Source organism: Erpetoichthys calabaricus, chromosome 2 (genome assembly GCF_900747795.2).
Source record: "Erpetoichthys calabaricus chromosome 2, fErpCal1.3, whole genome shotgun sequence".
NCBI lineage: Eukaryota > Metazoa > Chordata > Cladistia > Polypteriformes > Polypteridae > Erpetoichthys > Erpetoichthys calabaricus.
This window is the reverse complement of record NC_041395.2, coordinates 28,379,592-28,404,195: the sequence shown is the minus strand read 5'-3', so window position 1 is coordinate 28,404,195 and position 24,604 is coordinate 28,379,592. Positions and strand designations below refer to the sequence as shown.

Below are 24,604 nucleotides of genomic sequence, written 5' to 3'. Positions count from 1 at the left end.
AATTTGATTAATATGTGATTTAAAATTCAGCTCTGAGTCAATAATTACTCTTAAATTCTTTACAGAAGCGCTCCAGTCCATTCATGACCATGCACACGTTGACATCCTCACTCATTTACTGTGCCAGTTCAGGGCTGCTAATCAGCCTAACATTGTGTCATTGGGATGTACAAGGACACTGTAAGATAAGAGGGAAACTCACACAGATACAGTATCCATATGGCAAATTTTATTTAGCAATTTGTGACATGTCTAGAATAGAGTAAAGCTGAACCTATCTGAAAACAGTGGCATTGGCTTAAAAATTCAATCTGTCGGCCTGATCTCTTTTATTGCATCAAGCAGAGAGCAGGCAGGAATCCAATTAGAGTGGGTTGTTAGCATAGCGTTGTCAATATTGCTGCTGCCAAGCACATTTTATGCTGACAGGGCATCGTGTTCCATTGCACATGTCTTGCTGTGCTTCTTTTGAAGCTTCTAATCCAGGTGATCTGTATTCTTGCAGGAGGTAGATAATATCTGGTGTTGTTTTTTGCTTAATAATAAGATAAGAAATATTCTGCATATTTAATATTTTTTGTTTGCTATTCCCAACAAGGTCTGTTGATAGTGCTGGTTAAGGAGTTATAATCTTGCCTGTATTCCGTACAAAGCTTTTAGAAACAAAAATCTTCAAGAATAATGCAAATGAAGTAATTAATTTTTCCATTAACTTTTAATGTTTCTGTACTTAAAATAAAATAAGCTTTGGAATTTAAAAGAAAACAAAAACTGAACTAAGTCTGGCACACACAGAGAGAGTGGTTAGCACTGCTGCCTCACAGCTCCAGAAAAACAGGTTTAACTCTTTGCCTCATCAGTTTTTGTGTGGAGGATGTTCTTCCTCTGTCTGTGTAGGTTTTCTTCCTCTATTCCATAGATGTGCTTGTTAGGCTATCCACTGTATAAGTGAGTGGATGTGTGTGAATGTGCCCTGTCCAAGGCTGACTTATGCTTTGTTCTCATTAAACCCTGTATAGACTCTGCCCCCATCACTGTAATTTTATAATAATAATAATAATAATAATGCATAGATACCTTCAAACAAAAGGTGGATAAATGAGCCATGGCCTTTACTGCAAGAACACTCATAAAAGACCATTCAGTGTGTCTTATTTTTTGCATGCCTCTAACCAAGTTCACTTGGTTTTTTCATTAATGTTGATAGCATTTTGTATTTACTTACAGAGCTGACACTTACTAGTTACTGTGTGCCTACCCAATAAAGTGTTAGGACCTGTATTTGCTGTCAAGATAGCTTTCATTTGTTGGAGCCAATGTTGATACCGTGGTGCCCCAGGGTAGCAAAAGTTTAACTCATGATGGATCTCTAATTCAAATAGCTTGCTCCAGTCTGTCTCAACAGTTGCTCTGCTGAATTGAGATCTATTAACTGTGGAGGAACATTAATGGAACCATTCACGATCACCTACATCTTGTGGCATGGACCATTTTCTAGATGAAAGAGCCCCTTCTCACAGATTTGTGTGTATATACTGTATACCTGTATAATGTAAGCTGATTTCTACTCGTTCGGTAGTTAGGCTGTGTTCGTTAAAGTTTGCAGTGTGCCATGGATGAGGCCATAAGTATTATATACACCTTGGCTAAAAACTTTCAAACTCAAAAATCCATGGCTTCACACATACTACGTTACCAAACTATGTGTTAAGACAAGTAATGTTTCTGCTTAAAAATCATGAGAGTTTTTCTCCAAAGTAACGATTAAGAGATGGATTTATTTAAGGTTTTAGTCACTATGTCAGATTTTCAGTGGTTCATTTGCCTGTTTTGTTACACTAGCCAAAGGTTGATAGTGACTCTTCCTCTCTTGTAGAGCTCTTTGCAAAAGTTTTTCAGACTTAAAGGATATTGGCCTGCTCCCCAGCTTCTTTGGAGGGCTCACTTTTTGGACTTTGTTTGAAGGAACTCCCTAGATCATGATAACTGTTGAGAATGCAATATCTAAAGGAAAATTTAAATAGAAAAAAATTAAGAAAAAACACAGTGATAGAGGGAACACATCTCATTTGAGTCCATTAAATGGTGTTATGGTGATCTGCCCTTATTAATGTAGCAAAATAAAAGCAGAAGTAAATTCTGCAAATAAATAACACAGTTCCATTAACAACTAGAAAGATGGCATGCTAGCCCCCCAAGACCCAGTTTATGACCCCTGTTGTCACACCATCAATGAGCTCCATTGGGATTAATTATTCCACTTTTAAATTGCGATCATTTTTAATGTAAATTTTCCTTTTTTAGGTTGTAGTGTTAGTTGTCTATGCCATCTGTTGAAGTAAAAAATGCAATGCATTTAATTAGTACACACAACAAATGCCTTGAAATGGACATGTTGGATCTGTAGGCTCATTTTGCATAGCATTATTGTGTGGTTGCCTGTTAAGGAAAAAAGAATCAATTAGGCATTCTGAATCTTAAAATGTAATTCAATGAAAATTAAGGCAAAAGATGTCTGTGCCATTATCCGTAATATCCATCCATCCATCCATTATCCAACCCACTATATCCTAACTACAGGGTCTTTTCAAGCTGGTCCTAGGATTACTTCTGGTATCACAGTCTTTTATTTAGGAAGCTCTTTCAGGTATGTCAGAATCCTCACATAACAGGGGAACCCCCTTTAGAAAGCTTCCTCCACTAGCACTAAGGGACCCCAAAAGGATTGTCCTTGATGACCAACTCTTCCTCAGTAGCCCTAGATGTCCAAGTCATAGAAGAATGTTGCCAACCAGTGTACTAGAGGAATGCATGACTCCATAAGACAGTCTCCCACTCTTTGTCCATTTGACTGGCTTCTTGTGCAGTGTCTATGGAGTTAGTTTTCTTCGCTCACAGTCTTTTGACAGTAATCTAAATTCATAAGAATTGTGGTGTCTGTTTGCTCAAAATGATTCCAAGAAGAAATGATTTAACCATATTTGTGTGTCTGCTTTTGCACAATTTACACAGACTGTTACAGACCCAAATCAAATGAATGTTTTCATTATTTAAAAATAATTATAATAGGCCACTACTCAAAGAGCTCCATGCGGTAAAGACCCAGAATTCATACGCATGACCTCCTCACTGCAAGGCAGCAATGTTATCTCTGCACCACCTGCATGGATCTTGGTTAACACAGCAACGTTAACCACTATAACACCAGTATTTATATCAAATATAACCGGTTGTAAATGAAACCTGCAAACACATACATGCAAAAGTGTTTATTTTTTCAGAATGATATTTGGATGATATTTGGACCTCAGTTTTTACACATTCACAGCAGAATGTCATTTGAACAAAAAATCTTTTTCTTTGGTTTTAGTCTTGAATAAACACACACATTTGTTTTGTTATACCTTTTGTGAAAGTTTATTTGATATTTTGACTTCAGTCTTTATACATTTTACACTTCATGTCAACCTTATACCATTATTATAACATGAAAAATTTTCTGTTTTAGCTATCTTTAGCACATCTTGCCTCACATTTCTTATGTCATCCTACAGTTACACTGATCGGAAGATGCGGAACACACGTGCAATATATCATTATCTATACAATTTATTATAACTCATTTCCTGATAAAATCTTCAATGGCAGACTTGAGCTGTGAGAATTGTGGCTGGGTGATGGCTTCGGTTTGCTGAATGGGGAATGCAGGTTGAGTGCCGCAAATTGACACATTTACAAAACAAAAGCACTTATTGGTGGGCAATTGGCATGGTGATAAGGACCTACAAGTTTTCCTCACATATGTTATGAAACTATTCAGGGAGAACGGAATTTTGGCAGGGATTGTATTATTAACTACCACTGTTTATTGCAAAAATCACATCAAACTGCAGACCTCTAAATATAGTTAAAGATACCCGGTGGAACAACAACATTCGGCGAGGTCTGATAGTTCTTACGCCTTACCTTCACACAGGACAATAGTGTCATGTATCATGGATTTTTATTAAAGGCATCCATCTTTGCAGTGTGAGTAGCTAAGACCTTGTACAACAGTGTCATTCACAGAGACAACAGGACACTGCTGAACCACCTTGGTTAATAAACACGTGATTAATCAGGATTAATTGTGTGACCTTTTGCGATTAATTACGATTAAGAATTTTAGCTGTTTCCCATAATGATGGCTAAGAAACAAAGCTTTTGATTTAAAACCCGTGCTAATGCCTGTTTGTTGTTTCAACATTATATTTTGTGTTTAGGATTTTTCCTTTTTTTCACTCTCTATGTATACTCCAGTATTTATATTGGACTTTTAAGTTAACAAGCAGTTAATAAAGAAAAAACTAAATTGATCTGCTGCCACCAGGATACACCTGATAATACCCAGACAGTGAACTACTCATGTCAAGAGACTTGGTGTATATTACAGAAACATTCTTCTCCACCTGTCTACATTGTTGACACTCAACTTGATAGATCCAGAGTATTTCTCAGTATTTTGGTCCTGAGCAGCAGATGGTCCTGTTGATCTAATTTTTGTTTTCTCATGTCAAAGTTCCATAACCCATCACAGCCACACCTTTTTGTTTTTCACTAACAAAATTGAATTGGGTCAGGAACCACCAAAAGCTGTATTATATTACAACATTCAGCAACCCTGTGGGCAGAACACCTTGTTAGTGAGAATGGTGAGATTTAAACTATTAGAAAGGCCAAAAATCCTGAGGGCTGTGTAGGATGCAATCTCTGAATGTCCAACCTATCAAACCTTGAAGCTTACAAGGTCATGATGGGTTCCAATCTGTGAGCTATTATGCAGTTGGCAAATGGTCTGCAGAACTGAATGATTGAACATGGGAAAATATTTTACTTTGTTTAAAAAGATCTTGATTTTTGTAGTAAAATGCAGATCATACGGTCAACATTTGATGTGAACAGCATTGACCCATTTTTCCTTCATGCCTTGTGTCAACCGTACAGGCTCTTGACAGTAGTATAATGGTGTGGAGAAGACCAAGCTTCATCTAAATGCCACAGCATATGTAAGCATTTTTTTTGCTGCACTCGTTCACCTTTTTTAACCACAGATGACTGTTTCAAATTGATAATGCTCCATGTCAGCAAGCATATGTCATCTCACCAATTATGTCCATTGGCCAGCGTAGACCCCAAGTCTCAATTTTATAGATAGAGTGCCTTTGGGATTGAGTGGAAGAAAGTTTTCACACAGCATAAATGTACACAGCATAGAATACTTCTTCAAGTGATGTTACCAAAACCTTGTTGAATCCATGTCTTAAAAAAGGTGACAAAAGAGGGTTCTACCAGCACTTAATAGGCTGACCTAATATGGGTTCACTGAGTGTAGAGGGGAGCTGTGTCCTTGTAAAATTATGTGCTTTCTTCACCACCCTCTGTAATTCTTTGTGTTCCACAGCTAAACAAGTGCCTTACGTGGATGTTCTGTATTCAGAATGAACCTCACTGTGCACCTGCATACATTAATAAACATAGGTGGAGACTTTTATCTGACATTTGAAGTAGAGCCATTAGTGAGTCTTCTTAATAATAGCCAAGATGTGCCATGATATTGGTGACATCAGCATAATAAATGATGGAGTTGGAGTTGAGCATTTCACACACCAACCCATTGGATGTATGTGCTGAAGTTTAGTGTGGTGGAAGTAATTCTGCCAATCCGCACATTTTGGGGTCTGTTAGTTAGCTTGAAATCTGTTTGCAGGGAGAGACACCAAGTTTCACTTCTTAGGTTTAATTTATTTTTACATTTACTTACTTTTTTATTTTTATAATTTGAACAAATTGCATGTTATCTTTAACATTATGATTGATAAATCTTTGATCAAGTTATGAACTTCTTATTTAACTACAACTCCACAATTCATTGTTATTTGCTGCCCTCTAGTGGATATTCTAGTAATACTCAACCTATAAATGATCGAAAGTTCCATGAAGGGATGTGATCTTGAAAATTTAAAGGGTTTAGTTTTTTTGGTGACAATAATGGCCTAGTGCATTAGTGATATCTACTTAGCTGGTACAATACATTGGTGTTCTAAAAAGAAATTCCTGTTTTACATTTCTATAATTGTGCTCTTGAATGCTGTAAACAGTTACAATAATGTTATTTTCCAAATTCAGTACTTCTCAAAGTATTCAGACCTCTTCACTTTTTCCACATTTTGCTAAATTGCAGCTTATATTCATTTTTCCCTCGTCAATAACTTTTCGATATCCTGGAATGTTAAATTTAACAGTTTTAGTCTTTACATCCGCTCTTTTCCAAAACACTGAGAACTGAATTATATTATGGTCACTTAACCCTAGTGTTTCAATAACTTCTACACCAGCAATTCTATCCTGATTATTACAAAATACTAAATCCAAACAGGCTTCACCCGGTGTTAGTGTTTTAACATACTGTGTTAAAAAATATTCATGATGACTTCTAAAAACTCCTGTTGTTGTGCTATACTGTTTGCGAGGTTATCCCAGTTTTATATATATATACAGTGGGGCAAAAAAGTATTTAGTCAGCCACCAATTGTGCAAGTTCTCCCACTTAAAAAGATGAGAGAGGCCTGTAATTTTCATCATAGGTATACCTCAACTATGAGAGACAAAATGAGAAAAAAAAATCCAGAAAATCACATTGTCTGATTTTTGAAGAATTTATTTGCAAATTATGGTGGAAAAAAAGTATTTGGTCAATAACAAAAGTTCATCTCAATACTTTGTTATATACCCTTTGTTGGCAATGACAGAGGTGAAACGTTTTCTGTAGGTCTTCACAAGGTTTTCACACACTGTTGCTGGCATTTTGGCCCATTCCTCCATGTAGATCTCCTCTAGAGCAGTGATGTTTTGGGGCTGTCGCTGGGCAACACGGACTTTCAACTCCCTCCAAAGATTTTCTATGGGGTTGATATCTGGAGACTGGCTAGGCCACTACAGGACCTTGAAATGCTTCTTACGAAGCCACTCTTTCATTACCCGGGCGGTGTGTTTGGGATCATTGTCATGCTGAAAGACCCAGCCACGTTTCATCTACAATGCCCTTGCTGATGGAAGGAGGTTTTCACTCAAAATCTGATGATACATGGCCCCATTCATTCTTTCCTTTACACGGATCAGTTGTCCTGGTCCCTTTGCAGGAAAACAGCCCCAAAGCATGATGTTTCCACCCCCATGCTTTACAGTAGGTATGGTGTTCTTTGGATGCAACTCAGCATTCTTTCTCCTCTAAATACGACGAGTAGAGTTTTTACGAAAAAGTTCTATTTTGGTTTCATCTGACCATATGACATTCTCCCAATCCTCTTCTGGATCATCCAAATGCTCTCTAGCAAACTTCAGACAGGCCTGCACATGTACTGGCTTAAGCAGGGGGACACGTCTGGCACTGCAGGATTTGAGTCCCTGGCGGCGTAGTGTGTTACTGATGGTAGCCTTTGTTACTTTGGTCCCAGCTCTCTGCAGGTCATTCACTAGGTCCCCCCGTGTGGTTCCGGGATTTTTGCTCACCGTTCTTGTGATCATTTTGACCCCACGGGGTGAGATCCTGCATGGAGCCCCAGATCGAGGGAGATTATCAGTGGTCTTGTATGTCTTCCATTTTCTAATAATTGCTCCCACAGTTGATTTCTTCACACCAAGCTGCTTACCTATTGCAGATTCAGTCTTCCCAGCCTGGTGCAGGTCTACAATTTTGTTTCTGGTGTCCTTTGACAGCTCTTTGGTCTTGGCCATAGTGGAGTTTGGAGTGTGACTGTTTGAGGTTGTGGACAGGTGTCTTTTATATTGATAACGAGTTCAAACAGGTGCCATTAATACAGGTAACGAGTGGAGGACAGAGGAGCCTCTTACAGAAGAAGTTACAGGTATGTGAGAGCCAGAAATCTTGTTTGTTTGTAGGTGACCAAATACTTATTTTCCACCATAATTTGCAAATAAATTCTTTAAAAATCAGACAATGTGATTTTCTGGATTTTTTTTTCTCATTTTGTCTCTCATAGTTGAGGTATACCTATGATGAAAATTACAGGCCTCTGTCATCTTTTTAAGTGGGAGAACTTGCACAATTGGTGGCTGACTAAATACTTTTTTGCCCCACTGTAAGTATTCACAGCCTTTGCCATGATGCTCAAAATTGAGCTCAGGTGCATCCTGCTTCCCCTGATCATCCTTGAGATGTTTCTGCAGCTTAATTGGAGTCCACCTGTGGTCAATTCAGTTGATTGGACATGATTTGGAAAGGCACACACCTGTCTATATAAGGTCCCACAGTTGACAGTTCATGTCAGAGCACAAACCAAGCATGAAGTCAAAGGAATTGTCTGTAGACCTCCGAGACAGGATTGTCTCGAGGCACAAATCTGGGGAAGGTTACAGAAAAATTTCTGCTGCTTTGAAGGTCCCAATGAGCACAGTGGCCTCCATCATGCGTAAGTGGAAGAAGTTTGAAACCACCAGGACTCTTCCTAGAGCTGGCAGGCCATCTAAACTGAGCAGTCGGGGGAGAAGGGCCTTAGTCAGGGAGGTGACCAAGAACCCGATGGTCAATCTGTCAGAGCTCCAGAGGTCCTCTGTGGAGAGAGGAGAACCTTCCAGAAGGACAACCATCTCTGCAGCAATCCACCAATCAGGCCTGTATGGTAGAGTGGCCAGACGGAAGCCACTCCTTAGTAAAAGGCACATGGCAGCCCGCCTGGAGTTTGCTAAAAGGCACCTGAAGGACACTCAGACCATGAGAATGAAAATTCTCTGGTCTAATGAGACAAAGATTGAACTCTTTGGTGTGAATGCCAGGTGTCACGTTTGGAGGAAACCAGGCAGCGCTCATCACCAGGCCAATACCATCCCTACATTGAAGCATGGTGGTGGCAGAATCATGCTGTGGGGATGTTTTTCAGCGGCAGGAACTGGGAGACTAGTCAGGATAAAGGGAAAGATGACTGCAGCAATGTACAGAGACATATTGGATGAAAACCTGCTCCAGAGCGCTCTTGAACTCAGACTGGGGCGACGGTTCATCTTTCAGCAGGACAACGACCCTAAGCACACAGCCAAGATATCAAAGGAGTGGCTTCAGGACAACTCTGTGAATGTCCTTGAGTGGCCCAGCCAGAGCCCAGACTTGAATCCGATTGAACATCTCTGGAGAGATCTTAAAATGGCTGTGCACCGACGCTTCCCATCCAACTTGATGGAGCTTGAGAGGTGCTGCAAAGAGGAATGGGCGAAACTGGCCAAGGATAGGTGTGCCAAGCTTGTGGCATCATATTCAAAAAGACTTGAGGCTATAATTGCTGCCAAAGGTGCATCGACAAAGTATTGAGCAAAGGCTGTGAATACTTATGTACATGGGATTTCTCAGTTTTTTTATTTTTAATAAATTTGCAAAAACCTCAAACTTTTTTCACGTTGTCATTATGGGGTGTTGTGTGTAGAATTCTGAGGAAAAAAATGAATTTAATCCATTTTGGAATAAGGCTGTAACATAACAAAATGTGGAAAACTGATGCGCTGTAAATACTTTCCGGGGGCTGAACGCACGCTAAGGAGATACAGACGGATCAACTGCTGTCTGCTTGCTGCTGCCGAGCTGCGTCTTCTGCATGTTGCACTGCTTGTCGATCATTTAAAAACCTGTACAGCAGCCGTCCTTTTGTCTCGCTGCTTTTTCCTGCGGGACATCTAAGTGTCTGTCGCGGCACATCCAAGCTGATTATTACTTTCCTTATTTTCTGAATTTGCACATAGATTATTATTGTTCTCTTGTGTATCCTTTTTTGCCTTCTTTTCGACGCGATGCTCATTCTTCTTCGCTTAGTCATTCACATGCCATCTAGAACGTATAACATTTTTAAGAGCTGGGAGCACATGACGTGTGTCTGCCAAAAGCATTCCAACAACTGCAAGGTTAGATGTCCGTGAACTTGTTTTAAATTGTTTGTAACTAGGGCGTGACCTGCAAAAGTCACCATCTCACAGGTCTTGCTTCCCAAGGTTGTAATGTCTAGTCTCGCGTGACGTCAAAGTGTCTCTCTGATATAATCACATCTTGTGTGATATATATATAGATAGATAGATAGATAGATAGATATATATATAGATAGATAGATAGATAGATAGATAGATAGATAGATAGATAGATAGATAGATAGATAGATACTTTATTAATCCCAATGGATTAATTTTTTTGCAGTTGGAGATCCACAAAGGGAGTAAAATTAATCACATATCATAAAGTAGTTTTTATTCCTGAGCTATCAACCCCTGCCAGGGGTCTTCATCAGAGGATAATGCTTAGACTTACAAGAATCAAAGGCAATATATAGCAAAAAATTACGTGGAGGGGAGGTGGCTAAGTCAGTGTGATCAGGAGGGGGTGTGGTATTGGGTGTAGAGTTTATTTATTATGAACATGTTCTTCTTAAGTTTGCATAAGCTGAATTGATGTCCAAGTGTCTGTTGATGGCGTTCTCATTTGATAGCCAAGATTCGGCCAGCTCTCTGGCACTTTTAGTACTGGCCTTAAATTTTACTTGTACATTGTCCCAGTTAAATGTATGTCCTGTTGATTTAGTATGCGTATAGATCAATGATAGTGAGTCCTTTCTTGTGATGGCATTGCGATGTTCCTGTATACATGTTGCAATTCTTTTTGAAGTGTGTCCTATGTATACCGCTGAGCAAGAACTGCATGGAATTCTATAAACTGCGTTTCGTGTTTCTGCTGTCGATGTCTTGTTTTTAGCATTAAAGAGGACCGTGTGCAGATTGTTCGTGGATTTGTGTGCTATTCTGACGCCTGACTTGGCCAGGATGCATGCTGTACCTTCAGACACCTTGTGGTGATAAGGGAGTGAGTGCCAGGTGGGGTGGGGGTTCTGATTCAAGTCGATTGTTTGCTGAGTTTTTTGGCGTCTTCTGTGTAAGCTCCGATTAATGAATGTTTTTGGGTATCCGTTTGAAGTGAAAAGATGGAAGAGATAGCGTCTTTCATTCATTTTTGTTTCCTTCGTATTACAATGGATATGGACTCTTCTGAATAGAGTTTTAACACAGCTCCGTTTATGAGATACTGCGTGGTTGCTGGTGAGATGTAATATCTTGTCTGCGTAGCATTCTTTACGGTAAACACTTGTGGTCAGGGTGGCGTCATTATTTCTTTTGATGTAGATGTCCAGGAAGATGATGTGTTGGTTAATTTCTTTTTCCATTGTGAATTGGATTGCAGGGAATATAGTGTTGATGTGGTTGTAGAATTCATTCAGCTGGTCATTTTTTAGTATGACGAATGTGTCGTCTATGTAGCGTATCCAAATTTTGGGTGTGAACTAGGATAGAGCCATGTTTTCAAATCGCTGCATTACCAGTTTTGCTAGAAATCCAGCATATGCAAAGTTAAGAAGAACATGTTCATAATAAATAAACTCTACACCCAATCACCCAGTACCCCCCCCCCCCCCATTTATGATCACACTGACTTAGCCACCTCCCCCACCCACCCCACGTAAATTTTTGCTATATATTGCCTTTGATTCTTGGAAGTCTTAAGCATTATCCTCTGATGAAGAACCCTGGCAGGGGTTGAAAGCTCAGGAATAAAAACTACTTTATGATACGTGATTCATTTTTCTCCCTTTGTGGATCTCCAGCTGCAAATATGCAAACCGTATCACAGACCTTATCTTCCATAGATATATATATATATATAGAGAGAGAGAGAGAGAGAGTACATATGTGTGTATGTATATATCTCCCATTACTGTAATATCCCTCTGTAACTTGCCTTTTTGGTATTACTAAAGAGATGTTTGTTGAAATTACTGCCTGCATTGGGTGGTCTTTAACACAGTCCTAAAATAAAGCCTCTTTCTCTAACGCTTTCCAGGTGAAACCACATATCCTCACCAAAATGGGGCACATCATCCATTATGTTTGATATAAAGAGTAACCCCACCTCCTTTTCTGTTCCATCTATCCTTCCTAAAAAATGTTTCCTCTGTGTTATACTCATACTTTATCTTTGTTATATAGCCAGGTTTCTGTTATTGCTATAATATCAAAATTATGCTCCTTTACATACAACTCCAGCTCACCTTTTTTGTTTTTGATACTTCTAGCATTAAGGCAAGCTATTTTTAACATTTTACTCATTTTACTCATTTTTGAAACAATCAACTAACCAACTCATAATGCCTCCCCACCACATTGGTGCCCCTCTAGTTCAGATGTAACTCATCATCGCAGAACAGAGTCCATCAGTTCCAAAAGGAGTTCCAGTGTCCCATAAACCTATACCCTCCTACCCTACCCTACATTACGATTTCAGCCATGTGTTAATCCTACAAATCTACTCAATCTTACCTGGACTGGCATGTGGCATGGGCAGAACATTAGATAAGACTACTTTGTCAGTTCTGTTCCTAAGCCTGGCGCCTGATTTTTTTTAATTTGAACAGCAGAACTGACATTCAACCCTTATGTATGTCATTTGTTCCAACATGGACAATGACAACTGGATCCATTTTACTTTTGCATTTAAACATTCCCTAGTTGAAACAATCAACTAACCAACTCATAATGCCTCCCCACCACATTGGTGCCCCTCTAGTTCAGATGTAACTCATCATCGCAGAACAGAGTCCATCAGTTCCAAAAGGAGTTCCAGTGTCCCATAAACCTATACCCTCCTACCCTACCCTACATTACGATTTCAGCCATGTGTTAATCCTACAAATCTACTCAATCTTACCTGGACTGGCGTGTGGCATGGGCAGAACATTAGATAAGACTACTTTGTCAGTTCTGTTCCTAAGCCTGGCGCCTGATTTTTTTTAATTTGAACAGCAGAACTGACATTCAACCCTTATGTATGTCATTTGTTCCAACATGGACAATGACAACTGGATCCACTCCCGCTCTGGCCATGAGCTTATTTGTGATTCCAGGGAGGTCTCCCAACTGTGCACCTGCAAGGTAAGAAAGACACTGTGCAAGACTCTCTGGAGCAAACCTGCACTTCAGTCTCCCTAATGATCTAGTCCTCAGCTCTCATTACCTCTCTGTTTCTGGGAACTGGTTTTGAGGTGGCCTGTTAGAGCTCCTCATGGCTGCCTGCCACCAGTCTTCAGAAAAACCAACAAGCTCCACAAGGATATGAAAACGGTTTGACACTTCCAATTCTGGGGTTGATGACCCTGGACAGTGTGGACCCTTTACCTTGTGCCTTATGATCATGACCCACCCATCTCTGTCTGTCTGATCTGGAATCTGCGCCACCTTAGGGGTGCACACTATCTCTTTAAAGGATACCTGGGCCAGGTCTGCCAATTATCTACTACAACACTGCCCAGCCAACTCCTTCTCCAGTATGGCAACCCTGAGCTCACTGAAAAAAAAAAAAAAAAAACCCTTCTTAACCCTTAAACTTCCACATACTTGGGGTTAATGCACCCCTTGACGCCAAATACTATTTTGCTGCACTTTTTAAGTAAACATCACAATTCACAAAGAAAATGAGAAATTTTAATGGAACACATTTTTTTCATGCAAAAAGCATCACAATTACTGCAACACTGATCATTTTACACACTGCCAATGAACTGTAAAAACTATTAAAAAAACTTCTACAACCGTCTATATACAAGGTGCGACTGACGCCATTGATGAAATTCAGTAAAACACCAAGCCAACTGTGCTTGAACTGTTTGCACGCAAGCACACAGCTGTAAGCGCTGATGCTTGCAGGCTAGTCTAGTGCAGCAGATGAATCCCAGGTACAATGATGCTGCAGTGGTCACGAGTTGGCTGCTCAACGAATACACGGCACTGACTGATCAGCTCTAGTATGCTGGAAAATTGCTCTGGGAAGCGACTATAGCCAGTTGTGGCAATCAATGAATGTACGTCGCCGAATATACTCGGCTCCGGTGTGCTTCCAAATTGCACTGGAAACCGGCTTTAGTTGATTGTGGAATTCAACGAATGTACTTTGCCGAATATACTCGGCTCCGGCGTGCATGCAAATTGCATTGGAAACCGACTATAGCCGGTTCCGGCAGTTTAAGGGTTAAAGGAAAAAAGCTTCAAAAAATTCCCACATAGCTCCTTAACGGAAACCAAGATACAACATTTTTAGGAGCAAAATGTATTTTTTAATCAACTTTCACATCTCAGAAAACACAAAAGAAGGATGGCAAGGATGACATCAGCATGTCTCAGTCTCCAATCCATTTCCCTGTACTTTGCTCCATTCGGCTTTTCCGCACTCCTGACTAGTCTCCCATTCCCTGCCACTGAAAAACTACCCCACTGAAGGTTGCTGCCACCACCATGCTTTACTGTTGGAACAGGTGACGTCAGTTCCTGGTTCCCTCCAGATTTTACGCTTTAAATTGTTTTACCTGATTTCTTACAATCTTGAGAGTCCTTTAGGTGCATTTTTGAAACTCCAAGGAGGTTTTCATGAGTTCTTTCATCAGCTCTTCCATAAAACCTAGATTAGTGGAGTGGTGGTTGTTCTTCTGGATGTTTCTTCCATCCTTTCACAGGTTCAGTGGAACTCAACCAGAGTGACCAACAGGTTCATGGACACCTCTCTTACCATCGCCCTTCTCCTGTGATTACTTAGTTTAGCTGGGCAGTCAGCTCTAGGAAGAATCGTGGTTGTTCCATAGTTATGGAGGTCACTGTGCTCTTGGATACTTTCAGTGCTACAGAATTTTGTTTGTAACCTTCCTCAGATCTATGTACTGCTCTGTCAAGTAACAGGGTTGCAATTAATGAAGGTGCATGAACATGTACATATGTGTATGTTTGGCCTAACCAACCAAAAGTGAAGGTAAAGAATATATTTACACAATTAAAGAAAACCTAATTACAAAATTAAAGGGATAAAAAAATGAAACTATGGTAAAAGGTTGAGACCTAAGTTATATTATGATATACTGTATGCGACTCTAGTTTCATTTCACAACATGATGAAACAATCATAATTTCTAATTGATTGGCAAATATGAGTGCCCCATTGTGATTGAACATTGACCTATTAGCATATCCTGCTATGGCCTGGCCCCATACCAGAGGTGGTTCTCTCCTTGTTCCCATCCTTCATTGGTACATCTTATGGTCATGTCATTTTCCAACTCACTTAATCCAGACCAAGCACTTGAGGTTTGGGGGCTGGAGCCTATCCCAGCTAGCATAGTTGCTAGTCCATCGCAGGGTAGACACACACTAAGGCCAATTTAGTATCGCCAATCCATCTAACCTGCAAGGCTTTATACAGTGTTAGGAAACCGGAACACCTAGAGGAAGCCCACACAGACATGTCGAAAACATGCAAACTCCACACAGGGGAGGTCCCATGATGCGAACCCTGGTCTCCTTACTGCAAGGCTGCCGCGCTAACACAGCTGCCTTTATCAGTACATTAATGATAATTCAAATGTGATGTACGTATTGGTTTTGTAGAAGTGATAGTTGTAGCAAGCAATGTGTCCTGTGGTTATGTGACAAAAGAGCAGAAGTAAGAACCAAAGATGAAAATGTTCATAAATTCCAACTTATCTTTAAGAAAAAGGCTAAAGATAACAAGCTGTTTTATGCCATTTTAATTTTGTGTTTCAGGGACATTACGCTGCGATACAAAGAGACAAGAAAACAACAGCAAGAAAATAGTATGGAGAAGGAGAAGCCCCTGAGCAATGGTAAAACCAATTCTACGGTTCGCAGCAAAACGAACAACAGTGGAGAGGAACTCTGGCTTGGAAAATCTTGAGATGCATCGTGGGATTACTGCGATGCTTATGACAGGCCAAGCAATGCTGCTATTTTAAAGACTGCTAACTTCAGGATAACAGGGCTTATTAGAGAGATGCATTTTTAATAGAAAGCCATGCCTTGATGTAAGAATTCTTGAAATGAATGGACTTTATCAAGCCGTGAAAAATTATGCGATAATCCTCTTAAACTACTGAAAGTTGGGTGTTGGAGATTAGTGAGTGTTTTTTGATTGAGTGTTGGTGGGTTTTTGAAAGGGAGTGTTAAACTGACAATATATAAACTATAAAACTTTTTTAAAAAGGGCAAGGCAAAGCAACTGTCCTCTTCTTTTAGTTGCATATTTGTTTTTATATTTTTAAATTTACAGAAGAGCAAATGTGAATATATTGGAAGGTGTGTGTGTGTTTTTTTTTTTTTGTAGGTAATTGGGGAAATGTGTGTGGCTTTTTTTTTTTTTTTTTTTGGTTCCCACTTTATAGACATTTCCCATTTTTGGGCAAGTGCTGTCTCCTGGCACTGGAAGCATTCATTATTTCATCTGATTGTAGCTTAAGGTAGTGGTTTTTATTACAGATTTAATTTCTTTCATGATGAGCAACCTCGAACAATTTAATCATCGTTTCCAACACACAGCTAACAAAACGGATCCATCCGTGTATTTGTTTACATATCAGGGCATTGGTCTTAACAATAAAGTACATTCAAAAATAAAGTAATCTTTGCATACCAGGCACCAAAGATGACTCCTGTGACAATGGGTGTTGTAGCGGACAATGGCTAAGGTATCTGCAGTTGTTTACCAAATATCACTGTAAGTGTTTTCATCACAAATAGAATCTTCAGTGTCATTTAGGCAAAAATGTGGTTAGAGAAAGATGGCTGAACAGCAGAGGAAAAGAGTACTGCAGAGTCATTGTGGAGTACATTGTGAGAATATTCTGTGTAACACTCTGTATACTCTTTACTGAGACACTAAAATTAATATTCTTGAAGACAATCATAGTGGCATTATGTTTTATGCACAAGTGCTTTACAGAAGGGTGTTTGTCAGGTCAACCAGGCAGATCTAACTCCTTATGATAATGCAACACATTAAAAAATGCACAGCCATGGGAAGAAATCAAACAAAACAGGGAAAGATGATCCTAAACTAAATTCTACCAAAAATGTAAGCGTTTATTCTCTGCTTGCACTGTGTAATCCTTGGTCTAAGTTGATCTCCTCTTCTGTAAAGAACACAGATTCGCGTACACAGTGCATATCAAATGCAGTCAGCACTGACCATGTTTGTCTGTTCATCAACCCACTATATTGTCTTCATTATTCACCTGGTAGACACTAACGATCCATTCATCCATTTTCCTAACCTGCTTATCCAAGGCAGGGTCCTGGAGCAGCTGTAGTCTGTCCCAGCAATTACTGAGTGCAAGTCAGGAACACTACATAGACACAATGCCAGCACATACACACAAACACACACACCCTCTCTAAGATGTTCTTCCAAGTTATGTTTTTGTCTTATTACTTTTAGTATTAGGATGTGGGTTAGTGGATGACACAGACACCGAATAGATTGCATCTTCTCAGACTTTTATTATTGCAGCTGCATTGTTCACATTATATAAGTACATACCTTTAAACAAGTTTTCTTGAACTGTAAATGTTACTTAAATTATGGAAACAGTTTGTTCTTTAAAATACGATGTTACATTAGTGACATTGGTAAACAATTTTTAGTATGCATACCCAAGTCTCATGGTTGCTCTTATTGCCACAGCTGTCATCTTTGCTTTACACTATGTAACGTTTATTTTTGATTGTATCTTATTTATTGTATATTTATATACTCACAAGATATGATCAAAACATTCTAAGATTTTGTCAGTTATATGTAGTAATAACAAGCCAGTGAACTATGTGGAGTTATGTCCAACAGAGAAATATTAATTCATCCAAGGAATAAATCGATTCGTCCATGAGAAAAGCGTTTTCAGAGATGGTCTTAGCTGTCGCCCCTATCATAATTAAAATGGATAGAATAGAGGAGCAATATGTGCGCATCAAGTGTTGTTGAGAAGATAATAAAAGTGGCACAGAAGTCCTCAGAATGTGTTGGTGGTGTTTATCTTAGTAAGGATCTCATTTATCCATGGAAAAAACATGTCCAAAATGAGAGAGAATCATTTAAAGATGGTGCACATTCAGTGTAGCCTTCAACATCCATGGTTGTAAAGTTGAAAAGAACAATTCAAAACGATCAAATCTATAATAGTTTACAGGCAAATGCAGTTACAAACTTTCCAGATTACATCACACACACACACATACAGACAAGGATTTGTTTAAACACACAGTCTACCAAAACAAACTGATTAAAGCTGATGGCACATTAAGCGAGTTCTAGTCATGGGATATGTCAGATACGCGAACCACAATCACTGTTCTCATTGTCAGCCCATGTGAATTTATATCACTGAAAATCGTTTGCAGTGTCACATTTAGCGATCGCATGCCAACCCTCCAGCACAGTTGTGCACACCACTTTTTGTGACAGCCAGCACCATGCTGCCTGAGAGAGTTGGTACTGTATAAAAAGTTCAGCTGTGTCGAGTTTAACAGCAGTCACGGCCCTTTTTACTTATTCCATCATGGTTCATAAAATGTGAGACATCAGAAATACAAGCCTCTCTTCTGTCTGGGAGGTCTAAAGCCCCCGTGCTGCCTGACGGGGCCAGTAATTGTACCTAGGGGTTAACAGATACGTTCACCCAAAGCCTCAGCCCTTTTTTTTCTTTTCTTTCTGTCTTTTTTCCATTCTTCCTTAGTATGTAAAACATAAGACATCAGATAAATAATCTTGTCTTCTGAATTAACATCCGTATTCCCTATTTCTCGTCACTCCATTCTATGCATTGTACTTCCGGATGAGCACTCATTGGTCATCAGCTCTCATGCACTCGGAGCCCACCCCTCCAACTAAAGGCAAATTCAAACTTACTAGATTTTATCATTGTGAGTCGCAGACTAGTTGGACTAAGTCACTGGATATGTTACATTTAGCAATTGGCTTTATGGGAGCGCCGCTGACTCGTTAAGATAAGACTACAATTGAAAATTGTAGTGAAAAATTGCCTAACGTGACATTGCCTTAATAAAGAGGGAACCTAAAAAGTATCTGTCCATTGACATAATCATTTAACAATGGCCAGTTGACAACAACTGATAGAAAAATTGAAAATCCAGTCAGCAACATCCCTGGGGAAGATAAACACCCAGAGAGACTACAGGGGCAGCCAAAATGAAATTGAGGCACTCCTTGTGTGATATTGAGCTATACAAGAAATAAATTGTTATTGTTAAAACTCAAGTCAGACACAGGTGTGGAGTCCTTAAGACCTCGGCCTACCGGTCACCCACCCCCCTTCTGCCATTCTGCAGTGGACGCTGTGCTGGGCCATGTAATCTGATGACAAAATCATTTCATCCATTAATTCAAAGGTTCACAGTATTTCAGGTGATTTTCCTGCGAGTATTTAAGCCGTCTGGAATTAATTTCACCATCTACTCCCAAAAGTCAAAGTAAAACTGACTGGCTAGAAATTTGATAACGTTCCAACCATCCTGAATAGTGCAAGAACAGAAGCTAGCCTTATCACAGTTGATTTATTGCTTGTCGTTTCTGAAAAGTACAAAAGTGCAGGGACAAATGTGTATCATTGAGGGAATTACATTGAAGGTGACAGCACATTGTGATGTTTAGATTTTATTATTTGATATAAATGAATGTTTTGATCACCCCTCGTGTATATATACATTGCATTTACATTGCTCTATTTTAAGAATTTTTCATTAGCCTATGCCTTTTCAAAGGTTAGCTTCTGAAATGTAACACATGTCCAGTTTGCATGAAGCATCAGGAAACCATCTGTCTGTGGTGATATTCCATGTGAACTTGACAGATTTTTTTATTTTGGAAAAAATACGAATATTAATGCTGCTGTTCTACTTATGAAGGATGTTACATGTGCAGTTAACCTGGTGTGGTGATTTGAACCCTGGTGATATTAGTCCCACTGTATGTTGTATATTTATTATGGTGGATGATGTTCTTCATGTAACTGTACACTTTCTCGAAAGGAGGCTTTGTGATCTTGTGGACTTAATTATTCACCAGTCACCCAAATCAGCCGGTTGCTATTATTATTTCAATGCTGTTATCAAAACATATTGCACATTTGACACAACAGAATGCCCGGGATTTTATATTTCCACCTTCATGGTTTTTGGAGGGGAATATAATCCTTTACAGTAGTTGTGTTCATATTTACAAAATTCAGATTCATACTTGCATTTGGACTTTTACCTCAGATTTGCTTATGTGGTCTCACTAAGCAAATAAAACCTGCTGCAATAAAAAGGTTGACACTAATGTGTAAGGGATGGTCATTTTAGGTCAATCCAACTCTAACAAACATGTCTAGGATAACTTGTAATTGTGGGGGATTTTATTTTGTAATGTAAGTAATGTTTAACTATGAAGATTTTGAAAGTATTGAAAATCAAACTTGTTCTAAAAGTGTGTCTTTTTATTTTTTTTAACTTTATTTACATTTTTGTTGTTTAATACTTTTTAACTTGGTGCTAATATGTAAGAGTGCACCTAAAAAATATGGCAATGCTGTTATAAAGCTGAAATTATCGGGTCACGTATGTCAAAATTTGGGTGCACCAACACTGCTACGTTTTCATTTAAAACTGCACACATTTGTCTCCGTTTCTGCCTTTTGTACCCCATTATCATGGCATTTTTAACTCCCAAAAATTGACATTTTTGAAGACTCTCTCCAGGGCCATATATTTCTGAAAGTGCCAGTTCAGCATTGCAGAGTGGATGGGTGAAAGTGTAGAGCTTTCAAAATGCAGACTCATAATTGCTAATTGGTCCATGCTTATTACGTGGACCTTCCCTGATTGGATCCTGCTCGTTACATTTCCACAGCTACTTTGCTCACCATACACTTGTGTGGTGCTCTCAACAATTCCACTTCATCGTCAGTCCAGACAAAACCATCGTTTTTTGTTTTGTATTTTCATATTTGCCGTTGCTGCTCTGGGTGTGTAAACGCAAGCTGTAAATTAATATCTGACACAGAGGACAATTCCTCTTCCTGTTTCCACTGATGTCTGCGTGCCCAGTGCAGGTGAATAGCTAAGTCATAGGCATTTTTGATCATATTATTGAAAACGCTATTGTGGAATTGTTTTTCATTTAAAAATTTAAATATAAATATAGCATTGTGGATGTCACATGCATTTTCAATACGATTCCACCTCATCATCAATCCAAACAAAACAATCATTTTTTCATTTTTCATGTTCGCCACAGCTATTTTTTGTGTGTGAACACAAGCTGCAAGTGAAAGTCTAACATGGCGGACACTTCCTCTTCCTATTTCCGCTGATGTCTGCATTCCCAGTGCAAGCAAACAGCTACGTTCTTATTGTTTGAAAATGCTAATGTGGGCAGGCATCATTTTTCATTTTAAAATTCAGTTTTTAAATAAAGCATAGAAACAATAAAACATTGTGTAGCTTTTATAATGACATTGACGAAGTGCCTGAAGCTACTCAAGCTGAGATTGGGTCAAGTCATCTTTTCACAGAGTAGCGCAGAAATAAAATGCCAAATGGAGGGGGTCTCTCTAGACAACAGACTTTGATATTTATTGAGACAAGAAATTGTGGTGGCCTTCTTGATGAATGAGGGTCAGTTTAAATGGTTTGCAATAAAATGGCATTGATCGATAGCCCAATCTCATTTTAAAAGCAGTTTGGAAGGGAACAACATTCATTTCACATAGAAGGATTAAAATAGTTCCCAGAAGGTATTTCAGCCAATAATATTGATCTTCATACTGTAGATATCTACAATAATTTGTTTTGCAGAATTATTTTACCAGACCTGAAGGCCCATCTTGGCCGCTTGTTAGAGTTTTGAGCAGACAACAGACTTAGAAAACAAAAGCTTAAAAACTGAATGCATCTATTTATTTCAAGCCAAGACAGTTATCGAATATTGATCCACTTCTCATGATTGCATACACCTTGTAAATTAGTTTAAAGATGTCATTTTTTAACAAAATCATGAGATTCTAACATTTTAAAAGGAGATGTAATAACCTTTCATCCTTCTCAAGGTGTGGTTTCCCATCGAAGGACTAAAATCATGTTAAACTGTTCATGCTACATGATTTTTTTTATCTATTTATTTTTTTTACTTCCATATTTATGTGAGAACTCCCACAACTGAATAGAAAATGTATTCTTATCTTGAGAAAAATAGTACCAGAAACATGCAGTGAAATGATTGTTTCCAGATCGCTTTTGCTGTCACAAACATGCATCGGAAACATGGAAGGGATGTTGTCTTAAATTCAGAACTTTGAATTTAATCCTTGGATTTAAACCTTTGTGTTTTAGACTGAAAGTTTTCCGGTGGCACCCCATGCCCTTAAAGGTTGCAGTGTGAAAAAGCTAGGACTGAATATGTGTGTTTTTTTTTTTTTTAATTCATAGAAAACACTAAACTTTAGAATATAATTTCATGTTGTAAATGTATATATGCCCTGCTTATGAAGATATAAGTTTGACTTGAAAAATAGCAAAGTTATCCTTTAATTTGATGTCGGTCTTTGTCTTTAGTTGAACTTTCCGGCACCGTAATCACATGGTTTACTGAAGGTCTCTGCCATCTCGGAGGCTGATAATAACGAGACTTGCAGCTGCCTTTAATGATGCAGCATGGCTTATAGTACACATGGATCAGATCTTTTTTATTATTTTTGTAATTTTACTTTTTTTATTTTAATACTTAAGAATATTAAGTTTGTTTTATCCTTTTTTTCTTTTAAATAGCACACAATTAACAATGGGAAACAATGTGGTGCCAACGTGAAGTACACATTCCATGTTTAACTATGTGCATTGCCATTATTAATTAATTCCTTTAATAAAGTATTCACAGGTTCAGTGGTTGTACTAAAATCCTGTTCAAAAATGTTTTGTTAAATTGTCCCAGCGAAATAAAATATACACTTCTGAGAATATCTATGCACTGATGGTCAGCTAGCAATAAGGGGCTTTCTTGAAAAGAAAACTAAGAGAAGAGGCGTAGTTGTAGTAGTCTGAAAAGGCTCAAAACTGTAAAGTCCACCAGACAGTGTCCACGCCAAACTGAGAAGCAAAATCAAGATAAAAAAAAAAATCATAAGCAAGAGTTGAAACCAAACAGAAGCTAAATAGAGAGAATAGCGATCACACAATCAAGTATCAAAAGGGCGTTTGGAATCCGTAACCTTGGTGAGGGAACTGATCTCATGGGTGACGTTTGTCATAGAAGACATAGGTTGGCTGGCACCCTGGCCTGGGTGGATGGTTACTTACCCGGCCAAAGAAAGGATATGGATGGATGGGCTTCTCGACTGAGTTGGTTAGTGATACCTTTCCTACACTGGAGGCCATTAGAAAGGAAGAACAGAGGGAGGCTGCCTTCTGGGGCTGTTTTTTCCCCCAGCAAACTTGGGTGGTGGTATTCCTCTGGTATGGCTCCCATTGGGACACCCGCCAGGCTGCACAGAAGTTACAGTGTTGCTGGGTAGCCCTATCGAGGTTCTCGGGTACTGCTAGGGGAAGCTGGTAGAAGCCCCCCCCCCCCCCCCCCCCCCCCAGAGACTTATGGAAAGGTTCCTTCAGAACCAAGTTGTACTCCAGGCTGCAGGTGGAAAAGCAGCCATTCTGCCTCATTTGGAAGTCAGAATCAGAGGAAAAAAGGAACCGTGACTGTGATTTACCAGGTGATTAAAAAGACTTGTACAAGGTAGTTTAATAAAAATATCTTTCTTTGATCCCATGATTGTGTTTCGGTTGTGTTTGGGGTGCAAATGTGCCCCCTACAGGTCACAGGTTTGAAATCTCTTGTGTCATTAACATGGGTCACAACCTCTAAGAACACAGGATCTTCCCTAACGATGAGAAGACACAATAGCATTGATAGTAAATAGCCAAGATGGTAGTGAAAATGATACAAAATAATTAATTACAAAAGCAAATCTTACAAAAAAAACTAATGGAAGATTCAGGATCTAGGGCTTAAGAATCCCCCAAAATGATTCTTCATCCTCATAAATTAATGCAGAAAAACAGATAAAAACTGAATAATGAGCTCATTCACTACAGTCTGGTAGAGTCAAAGTACGATGAGAACGAGGAGCCATATGTCTAATTAAATGAAGTGCTCCGATAACCAACAGAATTGGCTGCCAATACATTTGGAATTAAAGTTTGAACATGAAGTGTAGCCTAGTGGAGAGGGCATTGGTGTTTCATCTTCAATGTCAGTCCCTGCCTGTCACTTAACCCACCATTGTGGGTATCTGTTATATACTGTAGGGGGCGTCTCAGAACTCCAAACCCAGTCACAGCCACACTAATGACAGATCCGGGCTCAAATGGGTGTTTTATTTTCAAACCTTGCTCAAGCTTTGTCATCAATCAGCTATGTATTTTTATTTCTCTTCTTCTCTTTCCTTCCTCTGCTAACTCCTGTCTGAGTGAGACGAGGTGGCTCCTTTCATGCCTGACCCGGGAGTACTTCCAGAACTATGACATTGCACCAAAGAAGCACTTCCGGGTCAATAGAAACATCCTCAGAATAAGGACATCCATTCTCGGGAGCAGCCATGGCACCCAGCAGGGCTACAATTTTCCGACTGCTCTGCAGGTGTAA

At 39.1% G+C, this 24,604-nt stretch overlaps 1 protein-coding gene across 1 annotated transcript in view; it reads left to right on the top strand.

Annotated features, from left to right (window-relative positions):
• Nucleotides 1-22,923, top strand: part of ptdss2 (phosphatidylserine synthase 2) — a 259,128-nt gene extending 236,205 nt beyond the window's left edge. The window contains exon 12 of the mRNA XM_051923613.1: nt 15,664-22,923. Within this exon, the coding sequence (XP_051779573.1) occupies nt 15,664-15,814 (151 nt within the window). The 3' untranslated portion in view covers nt 15,815-22,923. The remainder of the gene's footprint in view (nt 1-15,663) is intronic.
• The last annotated feature ends 1,681 nt before the right edge of the window (nt 22,924-24,604 follow it).